Raw genomic sequence first — 21883 nt, 5'->3', positions numbered from 1 at the left:
ATATAGGTGTCTCTTCCTTCTCTTACTGCTTTTACAAAAGCATTAGATTAGTAAAGAATTGTGCATGCTACATGTTTACTTTTGCATAATATATAAGAAAAAGGCATTAACATACAGTAACATGGCAAATATGTCAGTTTCCTGTGAAGTGAAGGCAGATGGTTCCTGCTACCTCACTCGTGTTCTGTCACTGAAATTATAAAATTTAAGATAAAGGCTCACAAATACAGAATTCTTAAGATACAGGCTCCTAAATAAAGTGATGGTATGACTGATAATGGAATTGACTAACAAAGGAATGAAATACGATGAAGATCATGTATCAGAGTCTTATTGAAAATACAACCAGCCTGATATTGTTGGGGGCAGAATTACATGGTTGGTTGATTAAAATGATAGTATATAGTACACTTACATTCCTTTCAGGTATTTGACTTGGTGCTGCTTTAAGGTGTTTGACTTGTTACTGGATGGTTCTTAAAGATAGTAGAGCAATATGTACTCAGAAATGGCAAATAGCACGTGGATTCAGAATTGTTTGATGCATCTCCAGACTATTTGTGAACGGATAATCTTCCCTGAAGAATAAGTGTGTCTAGGTGGTCCTCTTGTTTCTAAACCTTTTTCCATGACCTGGAAGAAGAGATAGAATAAAAATTATTGATTTTATGGATAACGCTAGGACCAGCAAAATTATGCAGACTACTGACACAGCACGATCTGAATACTCAGCTTTCATAATATGTAAGTACTCTGAGTGTAAAAGCACAGCTAGAAACAAAGCATGATGCATGCTTAGGGGGTGCACCTCTTTCTTGTGGCAGTCTGTGATTATGAGATGAATTTGGTAGTCATGGGAGATAACCAGTGACCGTAAGTTTTGATTGCTATTCTGTGGCCCAAAAAGCAAACTCCATCTTCTGATAGGAAATAGAGGAACCTGAAGTAGAAAAGCAGGAAAAGTTTATTCCTTTTGTATCAGTTACTTGGTCTGGTCTGAATACTAATGCAACATGGTGTCTAATTCTGCTGTTCTGAAGATCAATGTTGAATAAATGCAGAGGGTAAAAAAAAAAAAGGTTACTTTAATGGCAGTATCAGGCTGCCGGAGATCGGTCTGTCCTCAGCCTTGCTGAGTGGGCTGGTTTTGCCTCAAATTATGAATGGGAGGAGAACTAGTCTGGGGGAATCACAGAATCGTAGGGTTGGAAGGGACCTCTGGAGGTCATGTAGTCCAACCCCCTTGCCAAAGCAGGGTCACCTAGAGCAGGTGGCACAGGAACGTGTCCAGGCGGGTTTTGAATGTCTCCAGAGTTGGAGACTCCACCACCTCTCTGGGCAGCGTGTTCCAGTGCTCTGTCACCCGCAGAGTAAAGAAGTTCCTCCTCGTGTTTAGGTGGAACTTCCTATGTTCCAGCTTGTGCCCATTACCTCTTGTCCTGTTGCTGGGCACCACTGAAAAGAGCCTGGCCCCATCCTCCTGGCACCCACCCTTTAAGTATTTATAAGTGTTGATAAGGTTCCCCCTCATCTGTCTTTTTCCAGACTGAAGAGACCCAAATCTTCAGCCTTTCTTCATAAGAGGTGTTCCAATCCCCTAATCATCTTCGTAGCCCTGTCTGAGAAAACGTCTGAGGTTCAGTTTGCTAACGAGAAGAAGGGGTGAGGGATCTGCAGTCCTTTACGAAAACCATCCGCTGTGGTAAATGCGTGGTGTCACCTACCAAGCAAGGGCTTGAAGCAGTCTGCAGCTGCCCTTCCTCAGCCAGCCTGGTGGCTGTGCGTGCTCCAAGCCAAAGCGCTGAGGGAAACCATCTGAAATCTAACAAAGTTTTGAAGAAAAAGAACCTTTCATTCCTTCCATAAGGAAGAAAATTTTAAACCGTATAAATTCTTAAATAAAGTTCGTAAAATAATTTTGCAAGACAGACCTGAGACAACTACGGCAATTTGTTGCGGTAAATGGAACATCTTCTTGGATTCACATGTTACAAATAGGTAAGGTCAAGACCTCCAAAGGTATAATTTGTCATCAAATTTAGCGAATCTAACAATGACTTATTTCATTCTGGTTTACCGCTTCAGATCATTAGGGTAACATTCAACAGTCATTTCAACTTTTCATATACAAATTGAGCCTAGTAGAAAAAGTTTCAATCCAGCGGTCCAGAACATTTTAAGAGGTACTGTAAATGAACTTGAGTTTGGAAACTGATGTTAATCTGAAAGACATTTAAAGTGTAATCTCTCTGAAAAGATCTGCAGCTTTAAGGAATGTGGAAAGAAACCTTTTAATTGACTACAGCCTTAAGCTGTGAGTGCTGGTGGGCATGACAGAGTGATTTAGAAAGCATTTCTAAAACTCTTGTTAAAGGAAGGAATTACTTCAGGTGTTAGGCCTCATTCTCCCCTTCTGGAGTTTTCCATGGCAGCATAACTAAGACCACGTAGCTTTCCCTGTTTCTTTCAATTAATATTTAACAGATAAAATAAATACACCAGGAATGGTTTAGGTACTATTGATCCTGCTCTGGAGCAGAGGATGGCCTGGATGACTCCTGGTGACCCCAGTCCACTTCCTGTTGTACTTCTATACCCTTATTTCACACACACACAGCCTGTGATTTTTTAATTTTTTTTTAACCTCAGGAGCACTGTAGAAGCTGGAAGTGTACAGAAAGGACTGTTCCTCAGGCTTCCTGAATAGAATCCAAAAATGTGTACCAAAAACTGTCTGTGCAGTAGATGGAAGGAGTTACTACCTGAGAGTGTGATTCATACTAGCTTCCTGCTGTGGAAGGACCCAGGTAAGACAGCAATAAAAATGGTGAAGGAGGTTGCAATTCTTAATTTCTGACTGTTTCTGGCGTGCAGGCATATAACTGTTCCCATGGGAAACTGCCTGGAACAGCTCCTAAAATTAGTCAACTCATTAACTTCTGTGTAAATTGCACGCAGGGGTAAGCCATTCCTTTAAAGCACCACAGGAAACATTAATGGTATTGGCCTGGCTTTCCTATAATTGAAAGAAAAGTTTGGACCGCTCACCCAGGATGTGAGGAACTCAGAAGCATCTTCTTGTACCTCTGATGGTTCTAGTTATCTTGCCCAACTTCCAGGGACATGGATTAATTTCACAACAGTCACTGTTAGGACATCACATAACAGTAGTGTTATGACTCAATCAAAAAATGTCGTGCTTTCCCATATTTTTACCTATTTTATCCATTGTCGATTTAATGTAAGATATGATGCAGAATGGGCTATATGAAACAGTGACCCACTCACAGTCACTAAAATTTTCTCTTCCTTTCTGTGGCTGAATGAATCTTGTGATGCTTTGCAGAGTGTCAAAGTCCTGAGCACAGAGAGGGTATGAGGCAGGGTCCAAATGGGATATACACCCTACAGCTTTCTTCATTCGGGTGGCTGCAAGTCTATCGCATGTTCCTGCAAATGCGTGTTGCACCAGATTGTGCTAATAGAAATGGGAGGGAGAGGCTGTAGTTTTCATTACCTCCCACACAGTAAATAAGCAGAGTGTATGATATAATGCATGGATACATAAGAACGTGTAGTTATAATGGCTCATAAAGAAGACTGTTCTTGTTGGTTTATTAGAGTTCCTGTTGAAGCTGTTGCTGGGATATAGGCTGCTTCTGTCCTCAGATCAGAAGAAGGGTAGTTACCATCATCGATCTCTTCATGAGCTTAGTGTAGCTCATGCAGAATGAACGACTCTGTGATACCTGTGTCCAGAATGGCTTGATTTCATCCATATGTAGAGGACTTGTACTCTCTACAATCTCTGCTCAGGTTTTACATGAGCCAAAAATGTGCCCTTGTGGCAAAGAAAGTGAGTGGTATCCTGCTGTGCATTAGGCATAGTGTTGCCAGCAAGTTGAGGGAGGTGATCCTTCCTCTCTACTCAGCACTGGTGAGGCCACACGTGGAGTACTGGGTCCAGTTCTGGTCTCCCCAGTACAAAAGACACATGAACATACTGAATAGAGTCCAGCAAAGGTGATGAAGGGACTGGAGCGTCTCTCCTATGAGGAAAAGCTGAGAGAGCTGGGACTGTTCAGCCTAGAGAAGAGAAGGCTCAGGAGGATCTTTTAAATGTGAATAAATACCTGAGGGGAGGGTATAAAGAGGACAGAGCCAGGCTCTTTTCAGTGGCGCCCAGTGACAGGACCAGAGGCAGTGGTCACAGCCCAAAACACAGGATGTTCCTGCTGGATATCAGGAAACACTTTCACTGTGAGGGTGACTGTGAGGGCACTGGCATGAGTTGCCTAGGGAGGTTCTGGAGTCCCCAGCCTTGGAGATATTCAAAAGCTACCTGGGCATGGTCTGGGGCAACCAGCTCTAGATGGTCCTGCTTGAGCTGCTTGCGTTGGATAAGGTGACCTCCAGACGTGCTTGCCAACCTCAGTCGTTCTGTGGTTCTGATATATGTGGCCTGATTTACTGTAGTGTTAATATTAAAGTAGTCATATCTCACACTAGTTGTTCCAGGCCCCATTTTAGTCAGTGGAGGAAAAAAAAAAGGAAAAAAAAAGTAATTGAGCTTTTAAGGCATGATTCATTGCACATTGGAGCAGTCATCCAAAAATAGGTCGGATGGACTGTGCCCTGGAACTGCCAATATGACTGTAAAGGAAACCTGAGGTGACTGGCTTAATTGGAGACAGCTACCCTGCAGCTGTCTAGTGTTAGGTTAGATGAGTCCCAGCCAAAGATTTAATGGACAAGGTGTACTATACTCTGTACGTCTGCCTGGCGCGCTGCTGACAATTGGTCGTGTAGGTGCAATGGATAACATACCACCCAGCTGGAGAGGCTGGGCAGGATGAGGACCTGAATCAGCAGGTGAGATACTCCATCACTCTTCAGAATGTTTTTCTGCAACAGTAAATGGGCAGTGAGGTCTCAGAAGGACTCGGCTCTGAGGCAGCTGCTGGAATTGTTTCTTGGTGTATAGTGAGACATGCAACCAGTTCTAAAGGGCTGTTTTTAGATCATGGACATATCTGCCAGCACAGATAAGGAGCTGCCTGCCAATTCCAAACATACACATACGACATTTACTCAATCACACACAAACATAAACAAGCAAATAAACAACCTCCCCTCCCATAAACTAATCAAGCTTTTTCTCCTTCAGATGGAAAAGGAAGAAAGAAACAGCCTGCTATTGTTTTGGTTTGGGTTTTTTTTTGTTGTTCTTTTCTATTTTTAAATACAAGGAGGGGCTCAGATACTATATTGAAGCTGGAGCTATTTAGATACATAAATAAAATATGCAGATTTAGGAGTTAGTTTAGCCCTATCTATCTGGAAATTAAATGGAAATAAAATCATAAAACTTTTGCCAGCTTTGTTAAATGAGGTTGGAACCCATCCATTATGTGGGGGCCTTCAATCTTCACACTATGAATCAACAAAATCAATGAATGTTGGGCTTAATTGGCCAAATTGATTGTATATTAAAACTGATTAAATTACTTCATTGTCATTATAGTAGGGATAAATTTGGCTAAGTCATTTTGATTTTAAAATGCCAGTCTTTCTGTAGAAATTTAGGAGTTTTGGAAGTAGTTGGGGAGTGACCTTACTTAAGATTCAGAATAATGATTGTTTTGGCTTGATAAACCTGACCCTGTTTTCTCTGCCTTGAAACAGTCTCTCTTCTATTGAGGGACCTTCAGAATTTAATTGAATTGAAGAAAAAGTGCCCATAGACTTTCTGTGAGCATTCAAGTAGTGGATAACATGAATTTTTAAGCTGACATAACAAGACTTAACAGGGCTTCTGATTCATTCCTGACATAGCTGGGCATAATACTGGAGATGTTAGAGTATTTGGAAGATAGCACTGCCGGAAAATGTGCCATAAATATAAAAGAGAATAATTAAATTAGATCCTCTCAGGATGAACATGCTGAACTGACACCAGAGTGCATGTACAGTATATTAAAAATAAATACTTGTACTGCACAGGCAGTGATTCAGCTGTCATTTGAATTCAGTGAAACTTTTCATGCAAACTGATTTCAGTGAAGCTACTCATGAGAGTAAGTTATTCTCATGCAAAAATGGGTTCACGGAGTCACCGACGTATTTCTGACCTGAAGCCACGTAGGTGTAATAAGACTGAAACCAGCTATTTTGTTTCTTTTATTATTTGTGGTTCAGTAGCTGAGTCAAGTGGTTGGAGTTCTCTTTTTACTTCTGAGGCAACATTGAAAAAACCATTTCACCACTGTGTGACACGGTTTCCTTAGTTACAGGTATGAAGAGTAGTGCGTAACTATCTTTGAAAAGAGCTTTGAGAATTGTAGAGTAAAGCATGAAAGTGAAAAATATTTTTATTATTTTCGCTGTTGGAATTCACCAGCTTCAGGTTTGTCCCCTTTTGCAGTACTCATACATACATAGGTCTGTCCAATTGGTATCTTGGAGGTTATAAATTCATATCATTGTAAAAATAACATTATTTAGGATGAGCCAAATGACATTATATTAATTTAATTACATTTTATCTGTTTTTTTTAAATGGTTATCATGAACATGTTGTGACTATCTACATCTCTGGATTTCACTAAATAAAATGTCTTGGGCTTTGGGACAATGTTTTGTAAGGTCACCCATACAACAGCAAAGTGGTTGGGAACTCCAGCCCACTGAGTGGGTTTCAGTTCCAAATTAAGACCTTTGCATTCAGACTTCTCTGTGTGAAACAGGAATCTGTGCTGCTGTTAGAGTTGATGGACATCTTGTTAAAACACTCAGTAGTGCCTCCAGAATGACCTGGCCAGCTAATGGAGACTGGTTTCAGCGATCTAAACAAAGGTATCTAGCATCACTTTTAGGTGGTGTGAACCTGGCCTGTGGTTGTCATTCAAGAAAGTTGTGGGTCCCCTCTGAGTCCCTTGTCATACCTGCCTGCCACATGTAGATGCCTTAGACATCCTGGAGCATCTAATGGTGGGAGATGACAGTAAGGCAAATGTATCCCTCTGTCCATGTTTGATTCAGTCAGCATCACGTGGGCTCCTAGTGACATTTGAGGTTAAAGAAGGTGCCTAAGACCCCTGTGTGGGGCTGGCAGATATGGTTAAAACTGGGAGAGAAATATACCTTTCTGGAGTGGCAGCTGAGAGCTAGTAGGAGACCCTGGGAACTAGCTAGAGCTAGATGTCTGCCTGAGTGACTGAACTGAGCTCTCCGAGTCTAATCGAGGTTGTGCTGAACCGCTCTCCAGGCTCCACTGACTGTATTGACTAGATTGCTATTGATTATAATGGAAAGACATCTAGCTCATGTGAAATTGTCTAAATTTGGGCATGTTAGTCCTGAACTGAATTCTACCTTGCTTTTTTCCTTTTTTTATTTTTCTATTTTGAACTATATTCTATTTCTATTAGAATAAAATCATAGAATCTAATAGAATCAAATAGAATAAAATAGAATGGAATGAAATGGAGTGGAGTGGAGTAGAATATTTCAGTTGGTAAGGGACCTACAACAATCATCTAATCATCTGCCTGACCACTCCAGGGCTGACCAAAAGTTAAAGCGTTATTCTAACCTGCAAGTAATGCTTTTCTAAAATATGCCTTATTTTCTTTTATAGCCCATTCCATGTGTTCTTCTTTTTCCCAAAGTCATTTTTTTTTCTTTAATGACATAGAGAACAATAAAACATCACTTTCCCAAGTGATGTTTCCAAACATCACTTTCTGCTATAGCAAAGTGAACTGCATCAGTGGCTGTCAGGGAAAGCAAATATGGCAAAAAGAGTCTGTCTGACTGAAAATTCATTTACTGTTCTGCATACACTGAAACTGTGCAGTGCAAAAAGGCCACAAAATGTCAGAAGTGCTTGTGTATGAAGTTAGTATAGTGTCAGGTTTCAATAAAATATGACTTGTAACAAATGCAAATATGATGTTAAGCCGATAATGTAATGTTATGAAAACACGCAGGACACATCTCTGGTTCATCTGTCTGGAAATGAGGAGATGTGGTAGAAACAGTCTTTTCCTTTCTCTCCCTCAGCACACTGCTGCACTGTCCAAACGGATACTGGAAGTAGGAGTCCCTCTACCTGGAGACCTAAGTCTGTTACAATAAAATTTTGTGACAAATGTGTTCTGGAGTAAACTGACTTCATCCTTCTCTTGCTCCCAGCATGTCCCAGCATGGGAAGTCAGTGGAATGTTTTCTATTGTGGAAATAGGAATTTTAATAGGAATTTTTAATGGCATGCATTTCTGATATAGGCAAATAAGATGCATCTGAATAAATAAAGCAGTTAAATGCTTAGTTTAGTGTTGTTAAAGCTATTTCTTTAACAGTAAGATGTAGATTTTAAAAGCTAACTGGATTTGTAATAAAAGTTAGGATCTTTCAAAGGCATCTCTGCAATTTGGCTAACAGGTTTTCAAAGCTCCATAAAAAAATCTCAGCCTTCATTTACTAACATGACTTAACAGTAACGTCCAAAGTGTTCCATGTGCGTCCTTCCCCACTAGCAGCCAAGGAAACATTCACCACCAAGCCTGAGCTTTGGAAGTCCTTGCTGCTACTATGTGCCCTGTAACGCAGTTCACATGGACGGACAGAGCCATTGCATCTCCATCACCATCTCCACTGATGTTGGTGCACCAGCTGCAATAATATTTCAAGTCAATCCCTGCTTAGTTAGGGGAAGGTCGGCTATTTCTGACTGGCCTCACCCAGACAGAGAAACAGAATGAAGCTCTGCCATCAGTGTCCTAAAATAGAAGGCCCTTTTCATCTGTCAGGCTTGAGTCAGCCACATGGAACACAAATTAGGAGACACAAATCGACTTACAGGGCATTGGGAAGAAGGGCACAGGCAGAAAGTCAAGTGAAGAGAAACTTCTTCAGATATGAGCTGTATTCTCCAAACAGCTTTTTAGTTACTTTCCCAATAATTTTACTGCTTCCTCTTAAGTAGTTAAGTTTTTGTTTTTGTTTTGTTGTTTGTTTGTTTTTTTTAAGATAACTGCGGTAATGAAACTGAGCGTGGGGATATTTTTTGGAGGCTTCTTTGCGGCTCTGGGGGTTTTGCTTTTTTTGGTGGCATTTGGAACTGATTATTGGCTTCTTGCTACAGAAATAGGAAGGTGCTCAAAAGCACCTGAAGATGCTGGGGTTAGTATGGACACTTTTATTTGTAATGAGAATGATATATGTTTCTTGGATGTGTTTTTTTAAGACTTTACTTCTGTATGAACTTTTCAATATACTCATTTTGACATTCTAAAGGCTTACAAGCCTACTTCAAAACCTCTTGTAACCAGTTGTATCTGAAATGAATTTGTCTTTTGCGATACTACTTCTGCAATACGACATTCTTTCAAAGGAAGTATGACTGTTTAGATATGCTATAGCTAACCTATATTCAGACAGGCTGTGTTTCATAATGATGGTGGTGTTTTTTACCTCACTATCTAATTTCAGTTGAACTTGAGTCTTTCAGCCATTTAAAAATTGTAAGGTAATGGCGGCTTTTTTTTTTTTCCCCATAGGGAGAGAAGGCCACTTTCCATCATGAAGGTTTCTTCTGGAGGTGCTGGTTTAGTGGAAATGTAGGAGAAAATAATGCCAGCATGTGGAATTTCTGGTATAGTAAGTAACCTTTTACAATATCTACAGTAGTTTGTTCTCCAAATTGTTGTGGGATTTTCTTCCGTCTTATGAATCACCAGATTTCATATGGCTTCTTTGGCGATTGGGTTCTTCAACTACCCTAAAATAAATTCTTTATGTTTTTGTAATCTGTACTAAAGGAAACCCCAGGACAAAATGAGACATGTTTATCAATTTATGCTGTGGCTGCCCTGTTAACCTGAGTCCATTCTTATCAGGACAGTCTCTTGCCACTGATAGTTAAACAGAGAGTTTATTTCTATAACATAGGGAAAAAGAGCTTAATAGTTAGGATCTTCCATGAATTTTTGCTTGGAGAGTTTCTCCAACTAGTTCTACGAGTGGGTTAAGGAGGACATGGGCAACTCCACTGTGAAAATGGTGTAGGACGCATTATCTCCAGAAAAATTCCTCTACTAAATTCACAGATGACCCTTTGCTTTCTTTCACTATGTGCCAGGATTCTGGAAGATCAGATAGTATTTTACAACCAAAAGTCTCCCATGAAGAAGAGGTCAAGTAAAACTCCTTTTCCTGTCTTTGACCCTTCCTCTGAGGTGCAGAGATCCCTTTCCTTATTGCAAGACTTCCACAGTCCTTGTGAAAAGCAGGTGCCATCATACAAATTCGACTTTAATAACCCGTATTTTGCTAAACATATTGCTTGGTCTTACGTGTCAAATATGATATTCACTCTAGTTAATTTCCCCTTGTTATTTATCTGGAGAATTCTGTGGTCAGGAATCTGAAATTTAAATGTTGTTTAAGGTATAGTCAGCCTTTATCTTTCCCAAGAAAAGAGGTGATGTTTTTATAGGCATTTAATATAAAGGATGAAATTACCCTTCTCTGGGGATATTGATTCCATAGACTAAATTCATATTCGTTGAAACTGTAAACTTTCTGAAGATGCTTGATATTTTTCATTGTTCTTTCACAAGAGAAAAAGTAATTTCCTTTTTTTTTTTTGCTGTGGCACATGCGATAATGAGACGGACATAATTAACCCTCACAAGAGAAAGGAGAAAGGTACATATGCATATAAAAGCATACGTATGCATTGCATATAAATTGCAGTGTGCCTTCAGCAAGGCCACTTTACTGTTCCCGTAGTACAAATCTGTGTTGCCCTTTAAGGAATATCCTTGGCTGGAGAACAATGCTGGTATCTCTTACCAAACCAAATCCACTGTAAGCTATTGCCTGGGAAAGAACCTGGAATCCTGACTTACGAAACTCAGTTTGCCCATTTGAAGAAGAGGCTTAAAATATTTTATTGTTAAGGCAGTAAAATATTCATCTTTATCTTTCTTTCACTTTTAGCTAACCAGTCACCTTCTAAGAATTGTACACATGCTTACCTGTCACCATTTCCTCTTATCCGAGATGAACACAACTCAACCTCCTATGACTCTGCAATCAGTAAGTATTTTTTTGGCTGCAAATGGATACAATGCCTATGGTTTCAAGAAAACAATTTGGATGGTTCAGTATAAAACAGCCTTATCGCTCCACACAGTTTAATTAATAGAGTTTTGGGTGTTTCATACTTGTCATAATTTTACAACATGCATATTTAAGCCACTATTTAGCAAAGCACTTAAATGAATGCTTGGCTTTAAGCGTGATGGTAGAATGGAAGTAGTTTCTAAAAAAAGAGACATTTCCGTTTTAGTGCTTTTTTCTCCAACATAAAAAGTATCTTCCTTGAGCTGAATGCATTAAACAAGTGCTTCTTATGTATTCCAATAAAACTGGTTTGTTTGTTAAATAAATAACAACATGTAAAAATATATTGCATTTTTACTTTATGAGGAAGGAGGAGAGGGGCCTTGGTACTGTCTGAGCTTATTCAACTAACTCAAATATACTGCACCGACTGCTGGAAGTGCCAGCTTCTCTCCATTGACGCTATCGGGAGCTGAGGCACTGAAATTACTCTGAACAGTGTGTGCCATACATGAATAATGTAGCCTAAGACTGTAGCAATGGGCAGTTTTGTTTTGTGAACTAAGCTCTTTTTAAATATATATATATATTCCCTATAATAGTTCATAATACTTACTATGTTACACTGAGATATTAACACTGAGAAACACTAGTGCAGTAACAGAGATACATATACACATATATATATGGAAGATACACAGTAATTGAAAACCTTATGTTTGAATAATGCCTGGAAAGCTCTGTTTTTACAGCTCTTAAAAACTAAAATATTGGTCACATTTCATCAGATCAAGGGCTTTATGCAAACGTATTTGAAGTAAATAACTTCTGATACCTATTTCATATGACTTTTTAAATAACCTGTGACGTGTGGATTCTGCTTGTCTCTGAACTCACTGACTCAGTGACTTAAGTGATCCCCTCCTGTCCCGAAGCTGTAATTATGCCTTTGCTAACTTTGAAGTGTCTTCAGAATCCAATTTTTATGCTGCAGACTTGAACAAGAAAGTTGACTGATCATGGTTCTCTTAATCTTTAGAAATTATGAAGTGTTTGTCCAGGAAGAATTCAGACCTCACCATTCAGAGATGCAATCTGTAACTTCACAGCACCTCTAGAACAGTTTATCTTTCCATTTGAAAGTGACAGTCATCAGCTCCTAATAATCTAGACAGAGTTTGTATTCCACCATTCACTCATACATTCACGAAGGATCCTCGAATTATATTGCATGATTACACAGAAGTGGACAAACAAAGAATATGGAAAGGGGAAGGAATATCATCAAAAGTTTAATTAATTTTAGTTAATGTTTGCCAAAAGAGCCACTGCTCAAATATAATTTTCCTATCTATATTTCATATTAGGAGATTAAAAATAGACAGAACTGTACTATAGATGCTGGCCCAGGTGGAGTATATTCAGAGCCATTCCTGCTATATAAATAGATACAGTTGGATTGCTTTCGAGCTCATTAAAACTGAAGAGGGGTTTTTTATGCCTCCAGTTCATTTGCAGCATCCAAGCTGAGCTATTTACTAGAGCCAGGTATGCTTGTTCAAGAGTCTTTCACAACCTTTTATGAAGAAGGTTATGTCATTGTCTCTTCTGTTAGTTCAAAACTTGTTTCTCCGTTAGTCTAGTCTGACGGTCCTGCCCATGGTATTTGGCAAACAAGTTTTTAAAACCTAGCTGCAACTGCAGTTGCTAAATTAAGAAATGCTAGAAGGTTATTATCTTCTTCTTGATTCAGTGGAGGAAGTGCTTCTCTGTACAAGCCAGTGGCAAAAGCCCTCGGTTTGATTTCATGAAGAACAAGATTTCATCAACTATTTGTATATCCAGTTGGCTGCACCTAATACCTGTTATCAGCTAGTTTAGTTATCAGCTAAACATAGAACAAAAAGGAGCTACCAAAATATTGAGGTTACTGTCCCTCTTTTTGGTTCTGCTGATGTTTCTTGATACAATATTGCCATTTTCATGGCTCATAGCTTTCTCAGTATATTCACTTTTGGGGATAAAAAAAAAATCTCCCACACAGAAACTGTTTTTGTGAGTCCCTGAAGTCCTGTTTTAATTAGGAGTGGATAAGAAGAAATATTCTGTCATTTGAAAAATACTTAACTTGCTCTGTCATAGAAAAATAAACAGCTGAATAAAAAGCTTTAAACTTCATTAGAAAAATCAAACATGTATGTACAACACATTTTTCTAAAAACCTCTAACTTTCTGTTAACAGAACTGTTCGTTTCTGAGCAAGCAAAAGCATGTGACCTCTTTCACAGACTGTTTGTCTTAAGAGACTTTGGGACCTTATTGGAGATATTTGGATTTAACTGCAGCCCCTAGTGGAAACACAAGTGTGGTTTGTTGGTGGACAGCCACGTTACCAGCCAGTTAGAAGGGCTCAGGCAAAGATAAGTTTGCTGAGGAGCATAAATTCCCTGATGATTTTCAGGTGCAGTGACTGGACCAAGTTCTCTGTTGACATAACTCCTTTGGCTTTAGTATCAGTAGGAATATGGCTCAGAGCTTTTCTGGGCCAGAATTCAAAGGAGGCTCAATCTATCCCCTCTGAGCTTATTTACATCTTTCTGTCTGTTGATTTTATGGCATTTGTGTGATAGTGCCCAAAAGGCTCAAACACTGAAGACCTTCAAGTTTAGTGTTTTAGTACACTTTACAAGGCTTTAGACCAAAGGCTTGGTTCATCCTGCTGTGCAAACCTCGACTATGAGCTCTTGATGTCGAGAATTATAGCCTTAGATGGAAATGTAAAGACCGAAGAGCCTATAGTGATGCTTACATTAGAGATTTGAATGCATGTTTTAATGTCTTATGTTTCTTTTCATCATTACTGCCAGACGCATGATTAGTTTCGAAGGGTTAGGTAGCACTGCATTGAAACTGCAGCTTTCTGCATCTTTTAATCGCAGTCACAATGGTTTTGTTCATTCACTGGTTTTGTTAAATATCTTGGTGGAGTGGGGAGGACTTCTCCTACCTGCAGTGTAGGGTCCAAGCTGTGCTAACCATCATTTGTGATTAATGCCCTTACAGAAATTTGCAGGCCGTGTCATTTATCTTAACCTGAAATAGGCGTCTGCATGAACTCAGGGGAAGTCTGACTGGTGACTTTCTGTGATGGTACAGTGGTTTATAGTGACAGCTATTACAGCGTGCAGCTATTAAGTAGACACAGACAGCACCTCATTGTGTTGCCAGCACATTCATTTATATGATGATTCACAAACATACGTGCAACAAACTACAAGCTAGGAATAAAAAAAAATAAATTAGCCCATACAATAAAACTGCCAGAGTAGTGACCTCTGCATTCTAAAGTAAACATACATTTGTATAATCATAATCAGACTGGTTATCCTGTCAAGCTGTTTTGAAAGCATAATAGTATAGTACTTAAATAATAATTCATTGCTAGCTAGATTAATGCATAGTATCCTGTCATTAGATTATTTAACACTGACATTAAAGGACTACCACACTTTTATGAAACTCTTTTACTACAGGACAATATTAGGCCTCATTTTGAAAAATGTGCAAAGTGTTTACTCGTACAAGTAGTCCTATGGCTATAGTGAGATTATTCCTAAGAAAAAGAAGTGTAAGATCTAGTGCTTAGTCAAGTCATTAATTTTATTTTTGAGGTGTTTTTTTTCAACTTTATTTAGAGATAAACAATAGTTTCTTAACTGTTGTAAATGGCCCCAGCGCCTTCTGAAGCTAATTTGGAAGCCATTTAATGGGGCTATGCTGATACATTAGTTTAGTGCACTGATTTTCAGCTGCTAGTACTTTTTTTCCTGACCATTAGTATCTTATTTTGTCCAGCACTGGGCACATTGCCAGCATTTGCAGTAGAGCCTAATATAATGTAGAACACAGAATGTTTATAGGACTGAAGCAAAATTCTCGTTCAGCAACTATTACATCTAACATAGTGTGATCAAATTTATTGGCAAGTTTGTTACTGGACTGAAATTAACCTAAAGTAATCTACAAAATATCAGCAATGAAATCTGAAAGTAAAAGTTGTACAGTGAAACGTTAGCAGTAGCCTATTTCTAGGGCAAAAAAATGCTGTCATGTAATACAGTCACATAATTACCCATAAGAGATTGTAATACAGTACATTTACTAAGGGAGAACTCCCCAGCCACCAAGCAGTGATAAAGCAAGAAGTATTTAAAAAAGCAATGTATTCATACTGTGAATATTGTATTTGTTTTACTGTTAAGGCTATTAAAAAAAAATATTACTACTAAGGGATAGTAAAGGGTACTGAATGAAACTGGGAAAAGTTTTGCAAGGTTTATCGTGTTGTCAGGTGTCTCCTGTGCTGCTGCTGAGATCTGTGATCTCATTTACGGCTGCTTATCTGCAGAGAAGATACTCCTGATTTAAGGCAGTTCAGGGACTTCACCTTTCACTGTATTTTATACTGTGTGTGGCAAGACTCTTGTCAAAAGTATTTTGATATCTCTTAAATTAAATAGAGAGGTAAAAAAGACATATTCTAAAATACAATCCACAGTCAAATCACAGGAAAGGTTCACTTTAGGATGTGAGTTTGTGGATGAAAATCCAAATTTCCAAGTCATTTTTCCTATCCTTAGTAATGTTTATGTAGCATTTACTCGCATATGCTTCAAATAGTTTTTCAGCTTTGTAGTGCTTAATAACTTGTGTTCAACATGGAATTTGATACTAAGTGGCTGGGCTTTTTTTTGATAGGCCATAGAAAATGTATGGGCTGATGGCTGAGATTTAAAAACACTTGAAGTCATCAAGGGCAATAAAATATGTGGTATGTTTTCATGAGGTTGGTGTTAATGTCTCCAGTTGTAGATGGGTGTATCATTGTGTCATTAGTTAACCTTTTCCTGAATAACCCATTACGGAGCTTCAGAGGTGTGCAGAGATACTATGCAACAAGCGTGCATTGCAGATGTGACATCTTAAAATACGAGTCTGTGGCTTCAGTTTGTAACCAATGCTGGGATCTACTATATTAGAAAAGGGTGCTTTTGATAATTTTCAGCCATTTCTCCAAAATTCAGTCCCTTAATCAAAACTAGATACTTCCAGTTTTCAAATGATGCAGAAGTCTCCAGAGGAATCCAACTTAGGATCTTTAAGGAGAAAAGCAAGTAGCAAGGGAAAATTACAGGTCATGCAATTTTGGAGGCATATACTGCAGCTATAACGTTCCGATGGTATACAGGCCAAACGGTGTAGAGCTCAAAGACAAGCAGTACTATTTTATTTTTAGGCCTGCCTGTCACTGCCAAGGCAAATGTTGTACCCGATGAAGGGGCAGCTTACCAAGACAAGTTACAGAAACTTCTGTTTAGCACTCTCGCAACACAGACCAATGGTATCTGAGCTTATCACTACAGATACGTTTGCCTTGGACTCTGGTGGTAGTGCTTGTACTTTATTTCTTCTACTGTAGGAAATACTTGGAATAATGCATGCACTTGAGGTAGCTAACTCAAATATATCTGGCAAGTGCCTCGAGGCAAGGGTATTCCTTGTCATCTGAACCAGAACATGGGCTATCTTATGAACTGCCTCAGTGAGACTTGAAATGATGAAAACATATCTTAACACCTTGTATAGGTACACTGAGCCACTGTTTCTTGGAACAGGCTGCTTGGACCACAGTGTCATCCCTTTTCATGGGATTCAAATCAGCATCTTCTGTTGTTTTTTTATCTGTCATGGTTCACCTCAATCTCAGAGCAGCAAAGTCTTTGACTTGAAGAGTAAGTTCATTCTTAGGTCGTTTAAATTTCAGCCAGCTCTTTTGTGTTTGCCTATAGATACCAGCTAAGCTAAATCACAGCAGTAGAGCTGCATTGTAATTTTGAATGGTTAGCCCTGCAGGAACTGATCTTGCCCACCTAGGCAGAGAAGATGGGAAATGTGATCTGAGCAAAAATGGTCTGAGTATGAAATAAGCGAAGCCTTCTTCAGCAAAAAAATGGTTGCTTTTTAACTCCCTTACTAAAGAAAAAAGTCTAAATGCTCTTAGGATGTTTCCTCAGACCTGTGCCACAAATGACCCTAATGACTTACTGTCTTGCAGATTAGAAAAGCCACTGATTTGGGAACATTGCAGGCTGCTTACCTGTCTACTCCATTTTCAAATCGATGTTTAATGATGGGGTTAGCTGGCTAAACAAGTATTAGGATCATCAGAATTTATCCATGATTCTCTAGAGTAAATAATTATTTCTAAAGAAATAGAATGAAAGCTTTTTTCAGGTGATAGCTAGGTCAAATCAGTATTTCACATATAATGCATAAAATACTTATGCTTTCGGAGCAGAGAAACAGTTTTGCATAGTTGCAGAGGTTTAAATAAATTTTCATCAGTTACATTTGTACTCCTTTTATGTTCAGTTTCCTGGAATATTTGAGCAAATCAAGCTTTTCTGGTAAAATTGCACTAAAAGCAGACTTCAAAGCTTCCTGTATGAAGAGTAGATAATGAAACTGTATACTAATTTATAATGCTGGAGAAGCTTGTGTCTTCATCCATTCAGAAAATAGAAACACTGCTGTATGACTTAGGTGACTGACCATAATGATATCGAAGAAAGCTTTTTCAAGGTCCATTTTGGCCAATGTGTCCTATTATGTAGCATGACTTTGAAGTACCTTGGGCCATCCATGTAAAATAGTTGGGTGGTTATAGACTGATTTAGAGGTATTAGGTTTTAAATGAGGAAGTAATGTCCCATGGACTTGGGGACTGCGATGAAGCTTAGCAAAGTAGACCCATGAGGAAAATAATATGAAATTGCTTCAGAGACCCAAGACTGAAGGACTTGAGAGATTTACCTTTCTAGGTCTCCATTCACTGTCCATTTGCATTAAGTGAATCATTTAACTATGTGTTTAACTTTAAACAGGTGCCTAAATCCCATAAAAGGTAGAGTATTTAAAGGAGAACACACACTTAACTGCTTTGCTGAGCCACAGCCTTATTTCTTACCTACTATTTCCATATTTTTTTGTTTATGTGGAAAGAAGTCTTGTATTGGATATGAACCAAAACACGATTTTAACCCTTCTGCCAGCTACTTTCAGACACATTCATCCTTCCTGTGCGCAAATCTGCTGATCAGCATGGCGGAAAATTATGTCTCTGAATGTTTGCCTGGATTAAAAAGGTTATTATTTTAAAAGGGTGGCTAATGTGATGCATTGAACGTGATATAGCTAATACATTTACAAGGCTGATAGAAGCAAGATGGTGTATACTTTAACATCAGTTAAGCTGGTCAAGTTAAAAACTATAGATTTTTGGAACACATTAGTGGGAAGCACGAGATGATAATGTCTAGTGCACCTTCAGATTTTAGATGAGAGCAAACCTGAATTATTCCAGAATAGCTGGCTCTAACAAGCTGTATGAATTTGAAACTTTGAGGATATGAACCAGTATAATAGTTGCTTGGTTGTGTTTTGCTATAACAGTAAGTAGGTGCTGTCAAATGATAAGTGGCAGTTTCTTTTGTGACTCACTTTTCCTGACTTGCCAGCTGGCTTATATGCTTTCCCTCAGTTGGGTGGAAATGTTTTTCACTGACTGAATTGTCAGTGCTTCAAGATTTTCAGATCTGACGATGGAGATCTTTGCAACTCATAATTTTACTAATGGGTTGTGTTAATGTACCAATTTTTAAATTCATGGGAGAAATTTATGTCACTCTTGTAGCATTTGCAAAATGATGACTTTGTTAAATGGATGTGCAATTAACCAGCTAAAAAATAATTGTTAGAAAGACTCTTTTGGCCAGAGTATGTCACAAAACTCTCGGCTCATTTATCACCAGCTGCATCCATTAATTCAACACTGCTTGGCACTGTCTAACAGGGGCTTCTGAAACATCATTTTAAAATTTAATAAAATGCAGAGAGCTTTAGAGCAGGAATAAGCTGGTTTAAAATACTTAACTGTTTTTCAGAACCCGGTTTACATTTTTTGAGTTTCTCTCCCTTCTTGATTTAGATTTCTGTCTATTGAATATGGCTATATGTAAGGAGAATTATTCAGTTGTAAATTGTAGAGAACTTACAGATTGCTATTGGTGATATAGTCTGAGCACTAAGAACATCAAGATGTTACAGCCCTCTGCTTCTCCTAAGTAATTTTGTTAAAACAATTGTATCCTGTCAGTCTAATCATTTATCCCAAGGAATCATTGCTACAGCTTTGGTGTACCATTTTCTAAAGAGCATAAATTTGGTCAAGTTGCTACCTTACAAGTCACTGCTAAATACTAAGCAGATGGATTTCATTCCTGGTAATTTACAACCTATTTTCCATGATCATCAGATAAGGACTGGCGTTCAAACCTGATTTGGTCCACATGATATATAATGTATATGCACAATAGAATGAATGTTTCATTTGTTAATAAGGCAAGTGAAAAGAGAAGGGGAAAAGAAAAATCTTTGTTAGCCAAATATGTCACTTGTTTAAGTTCTTAATAGTGTTGTATTATTTTTTCCTTCTTCCTTTCTCCAGTTTATCGAGGTTTCTGGACAGTTCTTATGCTCCTGGGAGTGCTCACTATTGTGATGGCTAGTTTCTTCATCATCTGTGCAGCTCCTTTTGCCAGCCACATTCTGTACAAAGCAGGAGGAGGCTTTTTCATCCTTGCTGGTGGGTATACTGTTTGTTCAGTCAATTAAAGAAGAGAAAGGATGAGGTATTTCTTCCATTTCTCTTGACCAAAAATTATATTAATCATGGTTAAAAGAAAGAAAAAGCATATGCTTCTGTTTGGCTTGTGGAGTGCCTACCTTGGAGACAATTCTTTCCACAGTTATTTAGTCATGAAGCTATTCAAAAAGCTACTTTGGGATTAAGATAAAAAAAATCCAGGACAAATCATGGAACTATACTGCAATCTCAATCTACTTTTTTTAGAAGGAAAAAGAGTGCATATTTAGGGATGCTGCCTTACAGGATTCTCAAGGGCTTTAGCTAAGGAGAGGAGTGTGTTTTTTTATCAGTGACATAAAAGATTATTACAGTAGGCTCTAAAGAAGTTGGGAGACAGGTCACATTCATATGACCAATATAGCAGAAATGTTTTGGATGTGATTGGAGTAAATAAAATAGTTGTCACATATGAGTAAGTAGGAGCTCTAAACCTCTGTGAATGAAAGATAACAAATAACTGCATTCCCTCCTTCCTCATAACCCACACATACTATGGCAGATGCACCCTCCCAGGATTCAGCTGATATGGGCAGCTCTCTGGGATGCTGTTCGGTTAACCTTGACAAGTCTGGGAAGACGTCACACTGGCGTGTAAGATACAGTTGTACAGGATGTAAGTGATAGTATATGCTCAATCACTGTTCTCCTTTGTATAAAGCCTGGTGAGAGGCAATCCTGTGAGAGCAGTGTTGTGTTACAGGGTAGAACCACTTGTGTCAGGACCAAAAGGCCTGGGCTCTCTCTTTGCTTCTGTTACTAACCTGCTGACTTTGCTTCCCCATTCACCTCACAGCTCTTCATACGCAGCTAGTGATCATTATTCCGTTTTAAAGGACCCTCAGTGAAGTGTGGGAAGTATTTTATAATATTTTTGCTGAAAAAAACTCCTGCATAGTTGCACTTGATCCCTTGAGAATTACCCCTCCACGCTTTTAAAAGACATAAAGAAATATTCATAGTCTGACAGAAATCCTAAGATATTTCAATGTTTTTTGTCGCCAGTTTGCAGGGTAAGGGGCCATGTGAGTCCTGTTCTTTTTCTGCATTTGTAATCTGTAAAAAAACTCAGCTGTCACTATAAAGTAGCAGAGGCTGTTAGAGAGGAAAAGGGCACTTGAAAGACACCAGGAACCAATGGGCTGAGGTCTGAAGCGACGTGTGTGTTCTCCACTCTGGGTCAGTTCCTCTGCCCTCATTTAGGCAGCGGAAAGTTAGATCCCCAAGTCTGTGCTAGTCTCCCTTGGCTTTCCTAGGAGACCTGCAAGTGGCAATAACATTCATTGGCAGTAAAAACAGTAGGCATGTAAGAAGTTTCCCTGTCCGGGTAGTCATTTCATCCTGAAAGAGGGGCCTAACTGGATCAGATGAATGTGCTATGAGACGAACCCTACAACTCTCTTTCCTTTACTGAGGGAATCTAGAGAGACTATTTTTTTAGGTGTGTGAAGTCAAATGAGCTTTATTATCCCAGTGTCTGACCTTGGGCCTGTCTCTTTGCCCCTCTCACCCTTTTTCCCTATAGAGCAGATGTACTTCAAGGGAAATCCTGACTTTTTACTCTCCATATTTGTTGTATCTTTCAACTTCAGGACTGTTTCCAATCAGGGCTTCAGAGAAGAGCTGTGTTATTCTTACTATTACCATTGTTGTTGTTGAAAAGCAAGGATATTTAGCAAAATCCTGCTATGATATGCCAAAAGGTAGTGTTGGCAGCAGAATATAGGACCCTGCAGCCATTTGGCTTGTACAAGACATCTTGGCTTAGGTAGGTTCCTTACCAAGCTCTTCGGCATTTTCTCCCAGTCCCACCAGTAGGGCGGGGGAGGTAATTATTGTAAATATCATTATCCTACCCAACACATCAGATCAGCCACAAAAACATTTAAAAAAATTTGTTGCTCTCAGCCCTTCTCACAAGTACTCGTGTAGCCAAGGTGAGGGTTTAGTTATATAATGAATGAAAATCACGCTGTTGGGAGTGAC

At 38.9% G+C, this 21883-nt stretch overlaps 1 protein-coding gene across 2 annotated transcripts in view; it reads left to right on the top strand.

Moving 5' to 3' along the window:
* TMEM182 (transmembrane protein 182) overlaps positions 1-21883 on the top strand; it is a 36009-nt gene that overhangs the window by 3117 nt on the left and 11009 nt on the right. Inside the window, exons 1-4 of one of the 2 annotated variants that reach the window (XM_054216856.1) lie at positions 8369-9186; positions 9564-9663; positions 11008-11106; positions 19700-19837. In XM_054216856.1, coding sequence (XP_054072831.1) covers positions 9046-9186; positions 9564-9663; positions 11008-11106; positions 19700-19837 — 478 coding nt within the window. In that variant the 5' untranslated portion in view covers positions 8369-9045. Of the gene's footprint in view, positions 1-8368; positions 9187-9563; positions 9664-11007; positions 11107-19699; positions 19838-21883 lie in introns of those variants that run through there. The other variant, XM_054216866.1, reaches the window with a different exon arrangement.

Source organism: Rissa tridactyla, chromosome 1 (genome assembly GCF_028500815.1).
Source record: "Rissa tridactyla isolate bRisTri1 chromosome 1, bRisTri1.patW.cur.20221130, whole genome shotgun sequence".
Classification (NCBI taxonomy): domain Eukaryota; kingdom Metazoa; phylum Chordata; class Aves; order Charadriiformes; family Laridae; genus Rissa; species Rissa tridactyla.
Note: the sequence above shows the minus strand (reverse complement) of the source record. Positions and strands in the feature narration are given on the sequence as shown.